Source organism: Formica exsecta, unplaced genomic scaffold, assembly GCF_003651465.1.
Source record: "Formica exsecta isolate Colony F162 unplaced genomic scaffold, ASM365146v1 scaffold393, whole genome shotgun sequence".
Classification (NCBI taxonomy): Eukaryota; Metazoa; Arthropoda; class Insecta; order Hymenoptera; family Formicidae; genus Formica; species Formica exsecta.
Genome location: NW_021851167.1, coordinates 2,227,897 through 2,247,723, shown reverse-complemented (window position 1 = coordinate 2,247,723; position 19,827 = coordinate 2,227,897). Strand labels below are relative to the sequence as shown.

The 19,827-nt window shown below is 38.5% G+C and overlaps 2 protein-coding genes across 3 annotated transcripts in view; one reads left to right on the top strand and one right to left on the bottom strand.

Annotated features, from left to right (window-relative positions):
- Window positions 1–19,318, top strand: part of LOC115239648 (myosin heavy chain, non-muscle) — a 32,555-nt gene extending 13,237 nt beyond the window's left edge. For both annotated transcript variants that reach the window (XM_029814274.1, XM_029814275.1), the window contains exons 3-11: window positions 4,933–5,089; window positions 5,315–5,433; window positions 10,384–10,407; window positions 10,934–10,963; window positions 12,369–12,461; window positions 12,655–12,817; window positions 12,911–14,247; window positions 14,333–17,868; window positions 18,873–19,318. In XM_029814274.1, coding sequence (XP_029670134.1) covers window positions 4,933–5,089; window positions 5,315–5,433; window positions 10,384–10,407; window positions 10,934–10,963; window positions 12,369–12,461; window positions 12,655–12,817; window positions 12,911–14,247; window positions 14,333–17,868; window positions 18,873–19,002 — 5,589 coding nt within the window. In that variant the 3' untranslated portion in view covers window positions 19,003–19,318. The remainder of the gene's footprint in view (window positions 1–4,932; window positions 5,090–5,314; window positions 5,434–10,383; window positions 10,408–10,933; window positions 10,964–12,368; window positions 12,462–12,654; window positions 12,818–12,910; window positions 14,248–14,332; window positions 17,869–18,872) is intronic.
- A 156-nt stretch (window positions 19,319–19,474) lies between these two features.
- LOC115239649 (26S proteasome non-ATPase regulatory subunit 10-like) overlaps window positions 19,475–19,827 on the bottom strand; it is a 2,580-nt gene continuing 2,227 nt past the window's right edge. Inside the window, exon 4 of the mRNA XM_029814276.1 lies at window positions 19,475–19,750. Coding sequence (XP_029670136.1) covers window positions 19,554–19,750 — 197 coding nt within the window. The 3' untranslated portion in view covers window positions 19,475–19,553. The remainder of the gene's footprint in view (window positions 19,751–19,827) is intronic.

The window sequence follows — 19,827 nt, the reverse complement described above, 5'->3', positions numbered from 1 at the left end:
ATTGGGTTATTACTGTGACATATCATAAAATTTATATAATATTCTAAGAAAAAATTGGTTTTCTCTAAATATATATTTTACAAAGAACAACGCTACGCGTGTGTGTTCACTTTTCGCTAATTCCGCGATCTCGCCGCCGATTTATCTCTCCTCATGCTCCTCTGGACCTTGTAAATTTTATTGACAGTATGCTACCACGTATGTTTAGGGATTACTCCTATATCCCTGCAACGAAAAACGTCAGCTTCGTGAGATGTAACGCATGTCGCGATCGCGCCGGCTGGCTGCCGATTTGCTTAGAAGGCTCCCGTCACGTCGCGTCGGCGAGGCATAAACAGGAATGTTGGGCAGGGTCGATGACACCCGAGAGTACCCGAGACCGGTTTTCGAGGACCTCCGAGCGCAGTCCTGTCCGTGGAAAAAGAGGACAAAGGCGTTTCCGTTTTGTGTTCACGGTTCGCGATGAAATTTCGTGAAAATCTTCGCGTTGTCCGACCGATCGGTCCGCTACGGTAATTTTACGCGAATCGTAATAAATCGCTTAATAAGCTCCGTTCTGTTAACGCGCGCGAGCACGGCGATGCATCGCAATGATGTCAAGGAGGAAAATTATGAATTTTTCTAGGACATGCGGGAGGCAATCATCGTTTCTAGTCGGGATTCCTCAAAGCATTTATTTTTCTCTCGACGCGATGACACACGTGAATAGCTGTAAAGAAATATGAATATGGATCAACGGAAAATCCAACTTTTGGATTTAATATTATAAGTAAATATTAAAAATACTTGGAAAACAAAATTTATAATTTACTTGTAAACTCAATTAGACGATACGTTGGTAAAGTGCATTGCGGAACTTATAAAATATCAAAGTGATACGAAATAAGACAGAATAATCAATCGACGATACAATTGAAACAATCGATGAATTATTAAAACTATTTCCATTTTATTTGATTCGTTTAGTTATCGATCGATCGCATGTCGCGCAGAAGATTGAAGCAACAATGTACGTTATTGATAGATGTATGAGGAAACAGTGCGCTACGTCTTAAAACAGCGTGTCTATTTCTGGAAAAATATGGAGAACCTTCTCAGGGATTTTTTTATACCTGGAGAATCAGGGGATTTTTATGGAATTTTATTGGAATTGGGGAAATTTTTTAAAATATATTATAAATACGTATCTATCTCTCTGTTATATATTCAATGTCTTAACAGAATATAGAATATGCCATACATATTATAATTCTTAGTAATAAAAAAATTTTATGCAAGTAATAAATGTTTATTTTATGAAAATTATTCGTTTTTTTAGTACATTTTTAAATCTAGCACTTGAAACTTATATGATTTTTTATTTCTCCTTTGTATGAGTGAAAAGCATTAGAAAACGCGCACAATAAAAAAATTTATTTTAAAAAATCGCAGTCAAAGAATCTCTAAAAAATTCGTTGTATTTCCACAAACATTAAGTTGAAATTAACTATGAGGCTCATTCTCCATCTCATCTCGCGAACGGAATTAGGAATTAGAGGAATAAGATAGTCTCTCGATTAACTGTGCGACCGCCGTTTACCAGTCCATAATGGGAAAAGTTACGAAAGTACGCAGTAAATTAACGTGGAAATCACACCGTAGAGAATAAATAAACCCGGTGTGTACGCGCCGGTTCCGGGTGGCTTCTTCCACGAAGGATGACGCGAGTAGCGCGAGAATCCGAACCGGGGGGGAAAGCGACGAACGTGTGCGTGAATCACGCTATAGGCAGTTCTGGTGGCGATCGGCACGATGATGATTCGTCATCTTTGAAAGGATATACACCCTGGGAATATCCAGAATGTCGGGTTCGAACGTCGAAAAAAATGTGCCGAAGATGCAGGCCAGAAACGCGTTCGGAGATCGGGGCCCGGTATATAGGCGCGGTTAACGATCTCCCCGAGTAATTGCCCGGCCGCCCTAATGATGATGCGAACAATTTGAGTAGACTCGCGCAATTAAGCGCGAGTCATCGTGCGCCAGCGTTTAATGAAAGGCAGATAAAAGCAGGAGAGTGTCGCGCGTTTATTAACACCTACTCGCTCCGCTGGACCGACGAGTATCGCTTACAACTACTGCGACGATATCGATGTTGGACATGTTTGCGCGTAAATAACGATAATTCACATCTATGTGTAGGCGATATCTTGCTACGTAATATATATATATATATATATATATACGATATACATAAATGATGCAAATCGATCAATTCGTATATAAAATAATTGCTTTATTGTAGACAGAAGTTCAATTGTATTAACAAAGATAAAATTATTAATATTTTTTTTTATATTTTAAGCAAAATGGCAACGTGACATATTTTTTATGTACAAAAGATTTTATAATGAAGAGAAAGTTCACGTCACGATGAGAAGTAATAATGCTGCTAAATAGTACTGGGGAGGAGAAACACATAAACATCATTTTACGGTTTACGAGACAATTGTGGATGGTGCCTTTTGCATGTACTTGCGCTTGATAAAAGGTTAAATAACTTTGCTCCGTTTTGATATCGCGCGCTCGACAGAGATTACGCGTCCCTTCGTTAGTCGGCATAGGGGCTGTCTGTTGCTGAGACATCATATAAATATTTGCTTGTTGTATAGCAGTGACGTGAAACATTTTTTATGTCGTTATTGTCGTATTGTTGTTATTTTATTTATTAATTTTTAATTTTTAATTATTCATTTTTAACTAAGCCTTAACTACTATACATATATGTATATAATGTGTGTGATTTTTAAATAGGCGTAGTTAAAAATAAATAATTAAAAATTTTTTTAATCTTTTAAAATCAAAAATTAAAAAAAGATCTGTTAAAATTATGTACGCGTGCGCGCGCACACACACACACATACACAACACAAAAATAAATTTATATAAAAAGTACATTATTCAAATTTATTTTACCTTGTTTCAAACAATATAATTAAATATATAATATATTTATGATTGATTCGATCTATTTGATTTCATAATTTAAACTAAATGTAATTTTTTATCAGATTAATATGTATCCGGTAGATAAGATTTTATCTTATCGCAAAAATAAAGGAAGTATCTTAAAACAATAGTTTGTATTTTAAAAAGTGAATTATCTCAAAGTAAGAAGGTCCGCAATACAAGATAACAATAGCATTATTCTACGTTATTCTATCTCTAATCTCATTAAGAATCTTAGATCTAATTAGATAGCTGTAATACGTCATTATCATTTATAATATTTTAATTGAAAATTAAAATATCACCGGATTTTTTTTTAAACACTGTCTGGCGGGAATCAAGTAGGCATTAAAACGAGTATTAAGTGAACGAAGTGTTACTTAATCAGTGCAATAATTCGCGTTTAAGTAATGTCTGTCAACTGATTGTATTTTATTGCTTTTAAATTCCTAGATTTTAAGATAAAGAATATTTCTGAAAGGACGAGATCGCACACACAAACATAATAGAATATAACGGAGCGTATATATGTGATTATATCCTTGCAAGTAATTCTTTATCTCAAAATCGAGAGGTTTAAAAAATCTAGCACGCAATTACGTCGCATTTTCTCTCGCCTCGATAATCCTTCATAATTCAATTCACGCATCCTCGATAAAAATGTAATGGAATTATCTACTAGTCGGAGAATACACACATGCACAAGTTTTTTTACATGGTTTATCTTTTAAGTCCCGAATATTTTTTGTCGATTCAATTTCTTGGAAATGGCATGGTTCGTTTTGTGAGCGAGAGTCAAGGCTCTTGGTTTCGGAACCACCAGTCGTACAATAACGTTAGCCAGAGCCCGTATGCATATGCGTATCGGCGTGGAGAAACGTGCTAACTAAAGTGAAGACCAAGAGAAACCGAGCGAGAAAGGGAGAGCGTGGAGGTAGAAGACGCCGGTGAGCGGCGAACACCAGAAAAGTGTGTGTGTGTGTATGCGTGTGTATGTATCCGCGCGCGTACACCTGTAAATGTCTGTATATATGGATCTCTTTCTCTTACTCTCTTCGTTCTCCATTTCGCTCGCGCATCGGCATGGCATAGTGAACGTGACGTCATTGATCGGACATTCCATCGAGCTTCACGTGCCGTTCGTAGTCCTTCTCGCGCTATCGCGAGAGAATTCCTGGAATGCTCCTCGGTGTCAGCGGAAACAATGCTCTCCGAAACAATTAGGTCGCATGAATAGAACGGAAAGTGAACGCTTTCGCTTTTATTTAGCTTCGAGAGATATGAATAAAAGACTCCTATCGAGCTGGCGCCCCCCCCCCCCTCTTTGCCACGTAAAAATAAAAATATTGAATCAATCTTTGCGACATTATTAAGAGCTATTTATGAGCTTTCAAACTAATATAATTTCGATTTTTAAGCTCACCCTTTTAATCCCCAAACAACTATTTAATTGATGCAGCTCAAGAGAGAAATATTAGAAAAAATAAAAATACATTGTATTGCGAAAAGTACAAAATTCGAAGAATAAACTCTTAAAATACATGCATTTTGATTATTAAGCTACAACCCCTTTACAAAAAAATCACCCCGCATCTCCCTCCGGCATAAGAGAGAACTATACTTAAAATGAAAGAAATTAATTTTTTTGCTGTCAAATAATTTTTATCGATTTATGAGCCCGCAAAATACGTGCATTGAGATGAAGCTGAAATGCTTTTGTTTTTATTTATTTGCGAAAGATATGAATCAAAGTAGAGATGAAACTAATAGCTTCATTAATTAATGAATAACACGGAATTTGTTTTGTTTATCCAAGGATATATACTTCGATAAAAGAAAAAAGAATCTAATATTAAAAACTTGTGTCAATTTATTTATAGTGATATAAAATATTCTGATATAATCAATCATAACAATATTATCAAACATTTTTTTTTTTTTTTGCAGACATACTCTGGCCTCTTCTGCGTCGTAGTAAACCCTTATAAAAGACTGCCGATATACACAGAGAAGATCATGGAAAGATACAAAGGCATCAAGAGACATGAAGTGCCGCCGCACGTCTTTGCCATTACTGATACGGCTTATCGCTCCATGTTGCAAGGTAATTAGAACTTTCTATGAACGGCTTATCATAAGTCATAATGTATTATTAGCCGTTATATTAAAATTTAATATTCGAAAAGATAATTTCAAGTCGACAAAGTATAGTTTTTGCTTGAGCATAAATTGCATTAATATAAAATGTATATAAAATTATATTATATTATATTTTATTTAGAGAGCGGGGTTTATATACAATTGCATTATTATTTCGTACTTGTTACAGATCGCGAAGACCAATCAATTTTGTGCACCGGCGAGTCCGGCGCCGGCAAAACCGAGAACACGAAGAAAGTGATTCAATATTTGGCTTATGTAGCCGCGTCGAAACCCAAGTCTAACGCGGTAAGTCACAACGCACGCTCGTCGATTAACACTCGCGGCGGTTTCCGTCGCGCGGCGAATCCATTATTTTATTTCACGTACACGCGTTCGCTCGGCAAAGAGATACGCGCGCGAGCCGCTTCTTAATTGAGCCGCATCGCGGTTTACACGAGAAGAAAATCACATTTAACCTCTCGATATACTCCAATAGAGAAATCTCGCTCTCGTAAATGCAAATGTTCCTTTCAATCTATCGGGAGCTTCTCGAAGAGACGTGGAGAGATCTTCGTTTCTGGAAATACGCCTATTTTAGATTGATTAAAAAGCGGAGACTTCGTAATATTCATAAAATATGCTAATAAGTTTGAGCTTATCGTGGAGCTTGCGGATTTTTTTTCAACTATAAATTTTTTAAAATTTAAATTGGTAGAAATATTCGATATATATAGACTGTTGGCGGGACGTTTTTATCGTAGAAAGGCAGTACACAGGATAATGTATGCGATGACTATAATTTGAAGCAGGTGTAACTGAAGCAATATGGTGTTTATTAACTTAGTTACTTTAATAAATACCATCTTGTTTTACGTATCGCGTCTTCCTCCATTTTTTTCACCCTAAAAATGATAGTAATCGCGTGTAACAGTCGAGAGGTTGTAGTTATTCTACGCAATTACGTTTACATATAAACGTTTACTCGCAAGTATAATACGTCGTTAAGTTTAATGACCAATAACAGACAATATCGACAAGGAACCACTACAAATGATACGCTATTTAGCGAATAGATTTAACCACAGGGGCGTGTTACCGGAACAATCATGATTATGTACGTCTACAATGCTCGGCCATGAACGTGTTTAGTCAATTATTTAGCGCGTTCTTTATTCATCTTTTTCGTCGATACGTCGTGAAACATGCTTATTTCCTAGATTTGGACTGAAGCGAAAGATCAGCTGATACGATCATATACAAACGCCTTTTTAATTGAAGAAATATCGACAAACAAGCCGATATTTTAATTAATATTTTTAATATTAAGCGCCCAACGTCAACTCTAGGAGTGGAAAATTTATGATTTGTAGTAATTTTTCTGAAGAATATTAGAAATTTTTCTTCCTGGCGTTTTAGATTTATTTTTATTGATGTTTAAACAGTCAGTATTTTAAAATCTTGAATATTGAATTTTTCTTTGTCCAACGATCAAAAAAATCATTTTTAATATTAAAAAAAAAATTCTTAAAAGACAATTTTTTATACTGGTAAAATATACTGGATTCTTAACATAACAATCTTCATTTTTTTTTACATTATGGAGAAAATCTCAAAAATGATTTTCCTAACCATTCGAATGTTGTACGCAAATAACTATCATAGATCATTATGTTGAGTCCGCCTCGATATATAGATAGCTAAAGTGTTTATATTACAAAGACTTTACAGCCGGATGACCACATTCGCTCGTCATGCGCGATTAGAATACAAACCATCGGCGCTGAAAGCATCGAAATTTCGCGTGATTGAGTCATCGCTGTGCTCGCCGCAATCGCGTCAGCCTTTCCAAAGCTCGGAAAACCTCGCTGCCACTGCCGGAAGTGTAACCTCAATATCCGAATCGTGACGTCCTTACCACGCGGTATCACAAATTCCATATTCGTCATTAACGAATTTTCTCTCGATCTACGGAGAAAGGCAAGCAGTTTGTGCAAATCTCATTAAGATTCTTTGCATCATCGGTTGAACAGATTTTATTTTGTCATTAATACTATCAATTTTTGATTCTAAGACAGCGCACGTCAAATGTCATGTCTTGTAGATTATAATAATTGTTTTTTAAGAAAGATACAAATGTTACGATAAAAAAGATTTAATCGTGAATGTCTCTTTATAAATTCTTTTTATATAAGTAATGAAGTGTCTGTGAAGTTGGCACGACGTTTTACGATTTTTTTTTTAAATTCGTAAAACGTCGTGCCAACTTCACAGACACAGTAATGAATTAACATCATTTAGAGAGAGACATAAAAGGAGCGCTCAAGAATTTTTTAAAAATATTTATTAAGAATCGAGCTCGCGTATACACATACATACACGAGATTGTTGAGAGCCTCTGCTGTACAGGTTCGTGTACAGTGGCTCCTTTGTTCTCGTGCGTTTCGCCGGGATACTTGAAGGAAGTATACATATAATCCGATCATCTCACGAAGCGCAACGTTATTAATAAATCGAGAAAAGATGCAAGGGGCGAGCTGTTTTTTTATGAATCGCAAATTATGCCGAGGTTTGGATAGAAGGCGAATAAAAAAGGATGTAGCTGTAAGCTCCATTTGATAACATCCATTTTTCACTCCGTCTGCTCCGCGAGTCTCGTAACCGTTTTTGTAAATTTTACAAGTCATATGGCTATTTCGGCGCTCATAAGACGGATAAAAATTTAAGAAGAAATAATCGCGACCATATGTTAAACGTAAACAGACCTTCGCAAGTATTTTAGAGAGGTTGTACAACGTCAAGGGTTAGCAAAAGATAGTATGCACGGGATAAAATATATACAGAGTGCGATACACAAGTAGTTTCACTCAAAAAAGCATTAGATATTTTGATAATGTTGAATCCGTCACTCGAGAAATAACAAAAGTGAAAAAAACATTAAACTGCTTTATATATTATAATCAGAAAGCATTAAAAAATCAAAAAATATATTTAAATATATAAATAGAAAGATTCTAGATTCTCGCGAGAGAGACAGCCGAAAACACCAAAAAAAGTCATTGCGAGGAGCAATATGGGGGAGAAACCTTTATTCCTTTCAAAGATTCACATCGGGGCTACCTCCTTCCACTCGATCGAAGGTCGGTCGCGGGAGAGCCTTAACACATTTTCGATCACCATAAGTCGCGCTCTTACGTATACGGCTCTCTCGAAGCGAAGGATGGACGCTTGTTTATACGTCGATTAAGCCTAATCGATCTGTATTGCGTCGCTCACATACTATACGTTGCTCGCGATAGCTCCCGGAAAAGAGGGAGGAGGACAGAATCGGAGAGACACGCGCGCACGAAGAGGACCTCTCCTTTTCCAGACAAACGATCCACTTATCGGACCGAGTCTCTTTTCTGATTCTCTTGAGTCACGCGAGCTGGCTTGCCCGCGCGTGACTCATCCCACGAGCGTAGAATCTAAGCACGAACCGTGGATAAAAAAAATATATAGGCCTTTTTATTAGATATCTTTCCTTCCCCCGTGCGTTTTCCTCCGGCTGTAAATCTCTGAACAAGTTTCGGAGCGATTTCATTTAGTGAAAATTTTATAAACCGTAGACCCTTTTTATGATCTTCAATCTTAGCAGAGTTTTCTTGATTATATTTCTAAATATCCAACAATAAGGCAAACAAAGAAAGCCATGAGATTTCGATGCAACGTCCTGTACAACGATATATAGTACGAGTTTGTAATCGACGGTCATTATCGCGCTTTGTTGCGGTCGCAATCGTAAATTAATCCTCGCAGATCGAATAGAGAACTTGCAATTGACGCAATTGAGTTCTCGCGTTATCAATCTGATATTTTAACGGTCTCTATTAGATCGAGTCGTTATATATTTATGTACATAGCTTGTAGATATATAATAAGTATACGCATATAAGGCACGTATCTAATACTTTGTACAGTAAATGGATCGAATTTAAATTGTAGTGAATAAATAACATGGTCAATGAAATGGTGATAGGGATCTATTCTTTGATAAATATTCAGGGTGGTTTTTCTTATAGAGAGAAAATGTAAATAGAAACCTGACTTGAGAGAATAATTTAATATTGTATGATGCTCTTGTCTTTTGAATAAATTAGATAAATATGTATAAAGACGCGCTATGTTTTTAGAATCTTATTTTATCTTACTTTCTTCTAGAAAAATAAAAAGTGCGGTTAAAATCGATCACTAATGTCAATTTAAATCAGATAATTGATATTTTAACGTTAAACAAGTCTTTCAAAAAATTATATAACGATCGGCTGGGAAACAGTCTCGTTGAGCTCGATTGTGCATGCACGAATCTTGAGAAGATCTGACCTTTTTCAGCGTATCAGATTTCTTCTTGACGTTTCTTCTCGACCGCCGATCGCGCAGAATTTATAAGTGTATGTGTAAAAAAAAAAAAATTCATGAAATGAGAACACTCGCCTACGGTACGACTGCATGCTATCGCATCGGCTGCATTATCGTCTTACTTTTGTTCACAGCCAGCACATTCCTGATCGTTTCGCATGCACAAGAGCAAATAAGCTCGCTTGTTTCGCCAACTCGCCACTATGGACATTTCAAACCATTTCGATCGGGGCGTTGCTTCCCGACTGTATAGAATGTCCCGCAGTTGTGCCGAGTTATTATTATTATTATTATTATTTTTTTTTCAATTTGATTTTTTGATAATAAATTTGCGAATACCTTAGAAAAATTAAGATCCATAGAAATTAAATTTCTCCATAAAATTTATATGAAATTAACTGCCAAAAAATGAAATTTAATTCTCCGCTAAGATTCCTTAATTTTCGATATAATTAATACAAGACTGATTTTTCTAAATCTACCGATAATTGTAATTTCAAAAAATAATGACGCGACTGTATTACATACCTAATATTAATATTGGAAGTAAATTATGCAAAGTCGGTGCATTTAAGGGATTTATTTGCAAATCTACTTTGTCCCAAAACTGAAATCAAAATTATAAAACAAGTCTGAACAATATCGATTCTTTCATTATAAATCCAATTTTATTTTTACGCAATTCTCAATCGTTCGGTCGGTTTTTCGCATACCTGCCGTTCGGTATACGAGCGTAAAGAAACCCGTACGGACCAAGGATGAAAGACGCGCGACCCGAAAGACACGCCATGGTCGATTCTGTGATCTAATGCTGAAAATTCTTTTATTTTCGGTGCTGACTTTTGGCGGCCGCCCACCTAGACTCCGAGCCCGGCATTAATCATAGTAAGTCAACGAAAGAAACAAGAGAGGCCCCGGCTCAGGCGGCTAAAGACGCCTGCGGCACGGAGCTTCGTATTATTTTCCCGCTTATCCACCCCTCTACTAACAGACAGCTTTTGATTTTCGATTCATCTCCAGTGACGCATGTACCGAGAGAGATCAGGATATATTGCCATAACGTCACGCACTCTCGAGAGTGTATTCTAAAAAAATATGATATAAATTGCATAGATGTATAAATAAAACGTGTAGGATGCTTGTATACGAGTTATGTTTATGATTATAATCCATTTGTATCAGAAAAAATGGATTAAAATAAACCGTACTTCAAACAATGAACGTAATGCGATAATAATATAATAGTATAACGTTCTCTCGGTACCTGCACGATTCTCGCGTCTAAATATGTAATTGTATCATTCCACTCGTTATCCTTCTGAGAAACTAATCGTCGCGATATTGTCACAGCTCTCTCGTGGCTAACAAAGATTTCCCATACCTCTTTTTTTCCTGCTGCTTGCGGATCCAGGGATCTGGGAGTGTCACGGAAAAGTTTGCGGTAATTAACGTGAAACAGGGAGAAAGAAAGTGGGAGGAAATAATATTAACACTGGTGTGGTGTCGTGATAAGTGTTTTGTCCTATAGCTTGCTTTGTCGTCGATTATCATTGTTTAACCAGTTTGTTCTTTTTTTTATCCTTCTGATACGCTCCAGTTTAACAAGTCGCCAGAGTTAAAAGTCGATCTTCGATGCTTGATACGTGTAATACGCTTTTGTAATCATGTTACGTTATCGTGCAAGCAAGAAGAACGCGTGAAAAATTTCGTTTAAAATTGTATCTATGATTTCGTTAAAAAATCTTCTATATTTTGAAATAATATTCTAACATATGAAGAAAGAGATTAATGTTTTATATTTGTACATAGAAATTTTTCTTAATTCAACGCCATAGAATTGCTTATTTTTTAATAAAGCTCACGGTGATTTACTATTTGAAATTCCTTTAGACGAAAATTTTCACGCTTTTTATGTTCATTTAAGATAAGTGGACCGAATCAATTTATGTTTTCATATGCAAATGATGGATGTTTCGAAACGACAGATTCAGTTTCGATGTCTCTTTTACTCTTTTAAGCCTTCGCTATTTTTAAATAGCGATTATTATAGTTGTCACTTATCTCGCTATTTTTTAAATTAGTTTTGTATATATTGTACATATTTAATGCTATTGTATATATTTGGTGTTAAAAAGACACGCTGCTGTTTTATATTTTTGGCAAAATATTTAGTATCACAATTTTACATGCATATTCTATTTTATTCAATATTTCTTTTTAAAGTTAATTCGTATCATAAAATTTAATATTTATTTAGATATAATAAATTAATAGTATATATATATAGAGTATATAATATAATATTTTATTTAATATATATTGTTGATCATATTATCTTATATATTTGTTAAATAAATCATGAATGTTTTTAGTATTTTTAAATAATATTTTTATATTAAATAGTATTTTTAAATTTTAATAATTTAAAATTATTTTTTGTCTGAACATTTGTTTTGTATATGAGAGATTTTTTTCGCAGTTTTCCATAATAATGCTTTCCATAATATTTTCACATATTTGAAAAATTTGAAAGAACTCATCGAAATGGGGGCAATTAGTTGGTGTCATTTGCTTTATGTCGAAAAGAACGGTACACAAGTTCTTTTATGTCGTATTATTTCTCAATATACGCGATATTTTTACTTTCTTTCTTAAACGCTATTTTTATCAATCTCGAAAAATGTTGTCGAAAAGAACGGTACACAAGTTCTTTTATGTCGTATTATTTCTCAATATACGCGATATTTTTACTTTCTTTCTTAACGCTATTTTTATCAATCTCGAAAAATGCATATTCCTAGCAAACAATGTTCGCTATTGATTGTTGAAATTTTTTTTCATCATAGGGCGAGTTGGAGCAACAGCTTCTTCAGGCAAATCCAATTTTAGAGGCATTTGGCAATGCGAAGACCGTGAAGAACGATAACTCGTCTCGTTTCGTAAGTTGTATCAATAATTTTTTGCTTTAGCTACACAGATGAAGCTAAAGCAGTTGCATATTAAAATACATATTGATGATTTTAGTATGCAATTTTAGTTTTACTTTAGTTTTATGTTACTGTTAGCATGTTATTATTTTTTCCATTTTCAATTATCAGAATTGTGATGGCATATGTAATGCACATGTTGTAGGGTAAATTTATCAGAATAAATTTTGACGCATCCGGTTATATAGCCGGTGCAAACATCGAGACATATCTTTTGGAAAAATCGAGAGCTATTCGACAAGCGAAAGATGAAAGGACTTTTCATATATTTTATCAACTATTGGCAGGTGCCTCGCCGGAACAGAAAAGTAAGTCACAAGAAACAAGGAATTTCCAATATTTTTTTTTACGTTCTGTTAATTGCGTTCAGTAACATATAAATGGGTCGACATTTTTTTCAGAGGAATTTATATTAGAAGATCCGAAACACTATCCCTTCCTGTCGAACGGGGCTCTACCGGTGCCAGGTGTCGACGATTCCGCCGAGTTCTTCTCCACAGTAAAGTCGATGCACATCATGGGCATGACCAACGAGGACTTTTCCTCCATCTTCCGTATCGTTTCCGCCGTGATGTTGTTTGGCTCGATGCAATTTCGTCAGGAACGGAATTCCGATCAGGCGACGTTGCCTGACAACACGGTGGCACAGAAAATCTCGCATCTGTTAGGTCTGAGCGTTACCGAGATGACGAAAGCCTTCCTGAAGCCGCGCATTAAGGTCGGCCGTGATTTTGTGACGAAGGCGCAGACGAAGGAACAAGTGGAATTCGCCGTGGAGGCGATCTCGAAGGCCTGCTACGAGAGGATGTTCCGTTGGTTGGTGAATAGGATCAACAGGTCTCTGGACAGAACGAAGCGACAGGGTGCCAGCTTCATTGGCATACTGGACATGGCCGGTTTTGAGATATTCGAGTTGAACTCCTTCGAGCAGCTATGTATCAATTACACGAATGAGAAGCTGCAACAGTTGTTCAATCACACGATGTTCATTCTGGAGCAGGAGGAGTATCAACGTGAAGGCATCGAATGGAAGTTTATCGACTTCGGATTGGATTTGCAGCCAACAATTGATCTGATTGACAAACCGATGGGTATTATGGCGCTCTTGGATGAGGAATGTTGGTTCCCCAAAGCCACGGACAAAACCTTTGTGGAAAAGCTGGTTGGCGCTCATAGCGTCCATCCGAAGTTCATGAAGACCGATTTCCGCGGCGTGGCCGACTTCGCGATTATCCATTATGCCGGCAAGGTAGACTATTCTGCCGCCAAGTGGCTGATGAAAAACATGGACCCGTTGAACGAGAACGTTGTCAGTCTTCTGCAAGCCTCGCAGGATCCGTTCGTGTGTCACATCTGGAAGGACGCCGAGATTGTCGGTATGGCGCAGCAGGCACTCACGGATACGCAGTTCGGCGCGAGGACGAGGAAGGGCATGTTCAGAACAGTCTCGCAATTGTACAAAGAACAGTTGGCCAAATTGATGGTGACATTGCGCAATACGAATCCGAACTTTGTCAGGTGTATAATTCCGAATCACGAGAAGAGAGCTGGTAAGATTGATGCGCCGCTCGTGCTAGATCAACTTCGGTGCAATGGAGTATTGGAGGGTATTCGCATCTGCCGGCAAGGTTTTCCCAACAGAATTCCGTTTCAAGAATTTAGGCAACGCTATGAACTACTCACTCCGAATGCTATTCCCAAGGGATTTATGGATGGGAAGAAGGCTTGCGAAAAAATGGTATGTATTTTTATATTCATGTATCTTGATTCATGATAATGAGAACATATATAGTTAAATCGTAAACTGGTTTTTTTTATTATAGATTCAAGCATTGGAGTTGGATCCGAACCTTTATCGCGTTGGACAATCTAAAATCTTTTTCCGCGCCGGAGTGTTGGCACATTTAGAAGAGGAAAGAGACTACAAGATCACGGATATAATCGTCAATTTCCAGGCTTTCTGTCGCGGTTTTTTGGCTAGGCGTAATTATCAGAAGCGTCTGCAACAGCTTAATGCGATTCGCATTATTCAGAGAAACTGCGCGGCCTACTTGAAGCTGCGTAACTGGCAATGGTGGCGGCTGTATACTAAGGTGAAACCATTGTTGGAAGTCACTAAGCAAGAGGAGAAACTTACGCAAAAAGAGGATGAGCTGAAGCAAGTTCGCGATAAGCTGGAGTTACAGCTGCACTCGGCTCAGGAGTACGAGCGTAAATATCAGCAGGCGATTGAAGAGAAAACTATGCTGGCTGAGCAACTGCAGGCGGAAGTCGAGCTCTGCGCGGAAGCTGAAGAGATGAGAGCTCGATTGGCCGCAAGAAAACAGGAACTTGAGGAAATTTTGCACGATCTGGAAGCGCGTATCGAGGAAGAAGAAGAGAGAAGCGCCGCGTTGACTCAGGAGAAGAAAAAGCTACAGTTGAATATCAGTGATTTGGAAGAGCAGTTGGAGGAAGAGGAAGCTGCCAGACAAAAATTGCAATTGGAGAAGGTCCAATGCGATGCAAAGATCAAGAAATTAGAGGAAGATCTTGCCTTGTCGGACGACACCAATCAAAAGTTGCTAAAGGAGAAGAAAATTCTTGAGGAGCGCGCCAATGATCTCTCGCAGACTCTAGCAGAAGAAGAGGAGAAGGCAAAGCACTTATCAAAACTGAAAGCTAAACACGAAGCGACAATTGCTGATCTCGAGGAGAGGCTTCTCAAGGATCATCAGCAACGTCAAGAGGTGGATAGATCCAAGAGGAAGGTCGAAACTGAGGTTTCGGATCTAAAGGAGCAATTGGCCGAGAGAAAAACGCAAGTTGAGGAACTGCAGCTTCAGCTTGGTAAACGCGAGGAAGAACTCAATCAAGTTATGGCGAAAATGGACGAGGAAAGCGCTGCTAAGGCGCAAGCTCAGAAAGCGCTCAGAGAATTGGAATCACAATTAGCCGAGCTTCAGGAAGATTTAGAAGCCGAGAAAGCGGCTAGAGGTAAAGCGGAGAAACAGAAGCGTGATCTAAATGAGGAACTTGAAGCGCTGAAGAATGAATTGCTCGATTCTTTGGACACTACCGCGGCTCAACAGGAGTTGAGAAGCAAACGAGAGCAGGAACTTGCGACATTGAAAAAGAATCTAGAGGAGGAGACTTCGTCGCATGAAGCTATACTCGCCGATATGCGTCACAAGCACACGCAAGAATTAACTGCTTTGAATGAACAAATGGACGTATTGAAAAAGACGAAGGCAGGTTTAGAGAAATCGAAAGGCTCCTTGGAAGCCGAGAACGCCGATCTGGCGACGGAACTAAGATCGGTCAGCGCAAGCAGACAAGAGTCAGATCGACGTCGTAAGCAGGCAGAGCAACAATTGGCTGAAATAAACGCGAAACTGGCCGAAGTAGAGAGAAATAAGCAAGAATTGGTCGAAAAAGTGACAAAATTGCAACAAGAGGCAGAGAGCGTGATGCAGCAACTAGAAACTGCCGAACTAAAAGCATCTGCAGCGTTGAAAGCGTCGACCACCTGCGAATCACAATTTACCGAACTTCAACAACAGTTGGAAGAAGAAACACGGCAAAAATTGGCTCTTAGTTCGAAGTTACGCGCATTAGAAAGTGAAAAGGAAAGCCTGCACGATCAACTTGAAGAGGAGGAGGAAGCGAAACGTGCCTTGGATAAACAAGTGCTAAGTTTGAATATACAACTGGCCGAGGCCAAGAAACGCGCCGACGAGGAAGCAGAAGCGGCCGCTGCTCTTGAGGAGATCAGAAAGCGTTGCACGAAAGACATTGAGGCTCTTCAGCGGCAAGTTGAGGAGTTGCAGGCGGCCAATGACAAACTGGACAAATCGAAGAAGAAGATTCAGGCGGAACTGGAGGACAGTATCATCGAGCTGGAGGCGCAACGAGCGAAAGTACTTGAGCTGGAGAAGAAGCAGAAGAATTTCGATAAGGTGCTTGCTGAAGAGAAGGCTGTGTCCGAACAGTATGCGGAGCAAAGGGACGCCGCGGAGAGAGAAGCACGTGAAAAGGAAACAAGAGTATTGTCTTTGACTCGCGAATTGGACGAACTTAACGAGAAGGTTGAGGAATTGGAACGAGTCCGTCGAGGTCTGCAATCGGAGTTAGATGAATTGGTAAATAACCAAGGTACGGCTGATAAAAATGTTCACGAATTAGAGAAAGCGAAACGCTCATTGGAGTCGCAATTGCAAGAGCAGAAGTCACAAGTAGAAGAGTTGGAGGATGAGTTACAGTTTACTGAAGATGCTAAGCTGCGGTTAGAAGTGAACATGCAGGCATTGCGAGCACAGTTTGAGCGCGATCTCCAGACCAAGGAGGAGCAAGCGGAAGAGAAACGTCGAGGACTGGTGAAGCAGCTGCGTGATCTCGAGGCGGAGCTTGAGGATGAGAGGAAACAGCGTGCTGCGGCTATCGCAGCGCGTAAGAAAATGGAAGCAGATTACAAGGACATCGAACAACAATTGGAGATGCATAATAAGGTGAAGGAGGACGCGCTCAAGCAATTAAAGAAACTTCAAACTCAGATCAAGGATTGCACCAGAGAGACGGAGGAAGCCAGGGCTGCCAGAGACGAATTGGCAACTGCCTCGAAGGAAACCGAAAGGAAGGTTAAGAGCTTAGAAGCTGATCTGTTGCAATTGACAGAGGACTTTGCCAGCAGCGAACGCGCCAGAAGAATTGCCGAGAACGAAAGGGACGAGTTACAAGAAGAGGTCAATAACAATGCCAATAAAGGTACTCTGATGTTGGATGAGAAACGTAGACTGGAGGCGAGAATTGCCACTTTAGAGGAAGAACTGGAGGAAGAACAATCGAACGCTGAAATTGTGATGGATCGCGCTAGAAAGGGTCAGATTATGATTGAACAGTTGACAACAGACTTGGCGACCGAGCGATCTACCACGCAAAAATTGGAGTCGCACAAGATGCTACTGGAGAGACAAAACAAGGAACTCAAGGCCAAGTTGACCGAGCTGGAGACTGCGCAACGTGCCAAGACCAAGGCTACGATACAGCAGCTGGAGTCGAAGATCAACAATCTCGATGAGCAGCTCGAGACCGAAGCCAAGGAGAGATTTGCCCAGCAAAAGATCAATCGCAAATTGGAAAAGAAATTGAAAGAATTAAATTTGCAACTTGAGGATGAGAGACGAAACTCTGATCAGTATAAAGAACAGGCGGAGAAGGTCAATGTCAGGATGAAGGCGTTGAAGAGACAATTAGACGAGGCGGAGGAGGAGATTAGTAGGCATAAGACCCTGAAGCGGAAAGCGCAGAGAGAGATGGACGACTTAATAGAAATGAACGAGGAGCTCAATCGAGAAATGACGCAGATGAAGAATAAATACAGGTGATTTTATTTCTGTTCTTAAACAATGAGAGATAAAAAGATTGCTAAAATAGCGAAAGAAAGATGAAGACTTTAATATTTGTAGGATATTAAATATAGCGAGAGGATATTATTCTCTTCTGGATTATATATAATATTTATACATATATATACATATATTCTCTTTTTTATGTTACACTTTTTAGGCCATACGTATCTGTAACATTAGGCGAACGTAATGAGGCAGTATTAAAGTAGTGTTTTATCTTTGAAGGAAGTGATCAACTTCTGACATGTGTAGGTGTCAAGAGAGAAAAAACGATTGGTATCCTACCTGAGAGAGTTTTTTGCTAGGAAACAATCCCATTAGTCTCCCCAGTGTGCTACAGTGAGTTAAGCGAGCTCTTTCAGTTAATTTGAAACCGCTAACCCTGAAAGTAATAATGTCGACTTGGACTGCTACCTTGTGTGATAACGAGATACTACACCTCCTGCATCTTTTTGAATGCAGTTGTTTGTGAATGTTTTTTTTATTTGGTTATTGCAATATACGCTACCGGTCAATAGTTTAAAATGTATTTCTAAGAGAGTTTCTCACCTGTTCCAACATAGTGCAAAGAGCTTTGCGCATTTCAGAGAATTTTCATTTAACATTTATTATCAGGTATCATACAAAAGGACTTTAAATGTAAATTTATTCAGATCTAATTTGTCTAATTTGATCTAATAGATTTTCATCAATAACTGCTCGATAGAATTTTCATTGCTTTATTCGCTCTATATTTCTGTATATTCATCCATTATATTTATTTATTTATTGCATAATATTATTTGTGACATTTAATTTTAAAAGTAAGTTTTTTCAAGTAGAATTAAACTTTTCAGATCACATGGGAGATTTTGACTTGAAAAATTAATGTACATTTAAACTACTGACTGATGGTGTATGTTTTCTAATTGCACAGGTCTTCCTTTAATGACCAGACACATTGTCTAATTAATGCAATGTATGATTCTGTTTAAAGGCGCGGCGGTGGTCCTCCGATAAGCCTGAGCTCCACGAGGCTGAAACGCGGTTCCGTGCAGACCGGCGGCTCGGGCGACGACTCGACGACGCAGGATGAGAGCATCGACGGCGAGGAGAATGTTAATTGAGTATCAGTCCAATGTGCTCTCGAACTTCTGTGAATTATGTATATACGTGCGTCGAGAAAAGGTGTTGGCTTTTTTGTTCGATTCGGCGCGTCACGCGGACTGTCAAATTGACATCGGCGCGTCGCGAGTACGAGGACTAACTCCACGAGATTAAAATCAAAAGTCGTTTCGACAATATACCGTGGCGTTTCCGGCCTTAAGATTAATCACGACGGAATAACGATCTCCCTCTCCCTGGGGGAAACTTAGTTAACCGATACAATGCCGATGATTGAAGAGAAAGAGTCAAGGGGCGCGAAGCAGCGAAAAATAACAAGAATAATCGAATGAAGGACTTTTGATACATTTTATATAGAACGAACGCAAACGTTAAATCGCATTTTACATATATATAAGAAAGAAATAGTGTGTATGTGTGTGAGAGAAAGAGAAAGAAAGAAGAGAGGGGTAAAATAAATTTGGAGAAGGAAACTTGATCGTGATGAATTTATTGGGGACGTATTTAAATGAAACTTAAATAGTAAATTAAATCGAAAAACGGGGGCGCGTTTTTATTTTGATGCAGCCTCTTGCTTGATTTCCTCGAGCTGTCGGACCAATCCGGGACTCGCGAGATCCAATGGAGTCTTACGCTCCTTGTTGGTGATCGTCAGGTCCGCTCCGCGCGCCGCCAGCAGCTTTGCCTCTTCTATGCGATTCTCCTCGCAAGCGAGATGTAACGGCGTGTTACCGTACGCATCTCTTTGATCTGAAAAAAAAAAATAAACGAAATAGCATGTGAAACGAAAATGCATGTGAAATTGTCTCATCGATATTTCGAGAGAG